Raw genomic sequence first — 2513 nt, 5'->3', positions numbered from 1 at the left:
TCCGGTTCTCGACTTCCTTATCTCCGTTGCAGTCTCATGAATTCCCTAGAATGCCCTATCTTAAACCCCGCGTTCACGTGCCCAACCACGTGCCAGTTTTAAAGCCATTGACGCCCGCGCATTCAAGGTTTCTTTTACCCGAAAAACTGAAAGTCACGGCTTCTGAGCTGCCGATAACGGCGGCGGCTTCGGCGTCGATGATGGAGGCGGAGGGATTAGAAGTGGACAGGGTAACGGAGGCGGAGCTGAAAGAGAACGGGTTCAGGAGCACACGTCGGACCAAGATCATCTGCACCATCGGGCCTCGCACGTGCGAGTTCGAAGAGATTGAGGCTCTGGCTGTGGGAGGAATGAACGTGGCGCGTGTCAATATGTGCCACGGCACCCGCGAGTGGCACCGAGACGTGATCGGGCGGGTGAGGCATTTAAATGAAGAGAAAGGGTTCGCCGTGGCAGTTATGATGGACACGGAAGGGAGCGAGATCCACATGGATGATCTAAACGGCGCCCAATCGGCCAAAGCCGAGGTAATTAGTAAAGCGAACTATACTTCAAAAAAGGAAAAAAAAAATTAGTAAAGCGAGCTTAAGAGTTAAGCCAGCTTAGTAATTAATGGAATTGTTCCTTCTTATTAAACGTGTCGTATTTTGTAGGATGGTGAAATATGGACTTTTACTGTGCGAGCATTTGATCCGCCATCGTGCCCCAAACGTACCATTACTGTTAACTATGATGGCTTTGCTGAAGGTAGAAATTGTGTAAGCTGTACAATACAAGTGAATAAACAAATAATAATCTTTCAAGATGTACTAGCTTTGGTTTAATTATCCAAAAAAAAAAAAAGGGGGCATAATTTTTAGTTTTTGAACAATTGAGCAGTAGTGAAATTGGCCCATTTTGTGTTTTCAGATGAATTTGGTAGAGGATTATGTGGTACCTAACTATGGTTTGAGTTTAGTTTATTTTGATTTTGTGTCCTTAAATTTGTACAAAAATCATATCAATCAGTAACCGTACCAATGCTAACTGTAAAATGAATCAAAATCCACATGCGCTAGGCATCTTTGCTGGCAATGAAAGAGCTCTGGCTGCCAGTTTGACAACATTTTAAATTCTTTTAGAGCCGTAATCATCTTGACTCACCAATCTGACAATTTTGTGATGTGACCATTGACCATGAGTTGTTTTGGCCACATGGCTATTACTTTCATTGCTGCTGCTGCCTCTCAAATCCACCAAAGTTTTGTTTAACTTGTGACAAAATAAACAATAATGCACTGACTTTTATCTTACATGACAGATGTGAAGGTTGGTGATGAGCTGCTTGTTGATGGAGGAATGGTGAGGTTTGTGGTGACTGAAAAGATTGGTCCAGATGTAATCTGCCACTGTACAGATCCAGGGCTGTTATTACCTCGTGCTAATCTTACTTTTTGGAGAAATGGGAATCTAGTTCAAGAGCGTAATGCCATGCTTCCTACAATATCTTCAAAGGTCTGGTACCTTTCAAAAATTCAATAGTTGAGTTGGGTTCTATAAGATCCATTTTGCTGTAAAAATACTGTTGAATGGGTTTTATCTTGTAACAAAGGTGCCCATTATTGTGTGTGACTTTCTGGAGCTGGTGCCTTCATGTGTATGCAAGGCTTTTTTAATAATGGCTGCTCATATTAACTCTTCCTTTCCACTGGAGAGTGTTCTTATATAATGTTGAAATGTTCGTGTTTCTTGCAGGATTGGCTGGATATTGATTTTGGAATTGCAGAGGGTGTTGATTTTATTGCAGTATCCTTTGTGAAGTCTGCTGAAGTCATTAAGACTCTAAAGAGCTATATCACTGCACGATCACCTGAAAGGTAAGCATGTATATCATTTTATTGCTTCGAATTTGTCTATAGACACAAGGTCTGCAGTCGGTAAAACTTCTTTCAAAGCTTTCAACTATATATATACGTCAATATCCACAAATAAATTTTTATTGCCATTAAGTTTCAATGCAATCACATGTTTCTTTCAATTATAACTGAACAATTGTAGAAGCAAAATTATTTATATAATTTCCCATGTCGATATTACAGCTAAGGATTGTACTCCTTGAATACAGGCGCTTGAAATTTCTATGCAGCCATAACATGTTCTGATGTTTCAATTTTGCAGCCAAATTGCTGTCATTGCTAAGATTGAGAGTATTGACTCTTTAAAAAATTTGGAAGAGATTATTCAGGCGTCAGATGGCGCTATGGTGGCCAGAGGAGATCTAGGTGCACAGATACCATTAGAACAGGTCCCATTAGTTCAACAGAAAGTTGTGCAGCTGTGCAGGCAATTAAATAAGCCTGTCATTGTTGCCTCCCAGCTGCTTGAATCCATGATCGAATATCCTATACCAACCAGAGCAGAAGTTGCTGATGTTTCTGAAGCAGTAGGGCAGCAGGCAGATGCTCTAATGCTTTCCAGTGAATCAGCCATGGGTCAATACCCTGAGAAAGCATTAGCTGTGCTAAGAAGTGTCA

The 2513-nt window shown here is 41.1% G+C and overlaps 1 protein-coding gene across 1 annotated transcript in view; it reads left to right on the top strand.

Annotated features, from left to right (window-relative positions):
- The first annotated feature begins 6 nt into the window (after positions 1-6).
- The window catches only part of LOC110413343 (pyruvate kinase isozyme A, chloroplastic-like), a 4644-nt gene continuing 2137 nt past the window's right edge, over positions 7-2513 (top strand). Inside the window, exons 1-5 of the mRNA XM_021424112.1 lie at positions 7-527; positions 654-747; positions 1301-1494; positions 1735-1856; positions 2158-2509. Of these exons, the coding sequence (XP_021279787.1) occupies positions 51-527; positions 654-747; positions 1301-1494; positions 1735-1856; positions 2158-2509 (1239 nt within the window). The 5' untranslated portion in view covers positions 7-50. The remainder of the gene's footprint in view (positions 528-653; positions 748-1300; positions 1495-1734; positions 1857-2157; positions 2510-2513) is intronic.

This window comes from Theobroma umbraticum, unplaced genomic scaffold, assembly GCF_002168275.2.
Source record: "Theobroma umbraticum cultivar Fairchild unplaced genomic scaffold, ASM216827v3 scaffold_4.1, whole genome shotgun sequence".
NCBI lineage: Eukaryota > Viridiplantae > Streptophyta > Magnoliopsida > Malvales > Malvaceae > Theobroma > Theobroma umbraticum.
The sequence above is the reverse complement of the archived record's forward strand: the minus strand, read 5'-3'. Positions and strand labels throughout refer to the sequence as shown.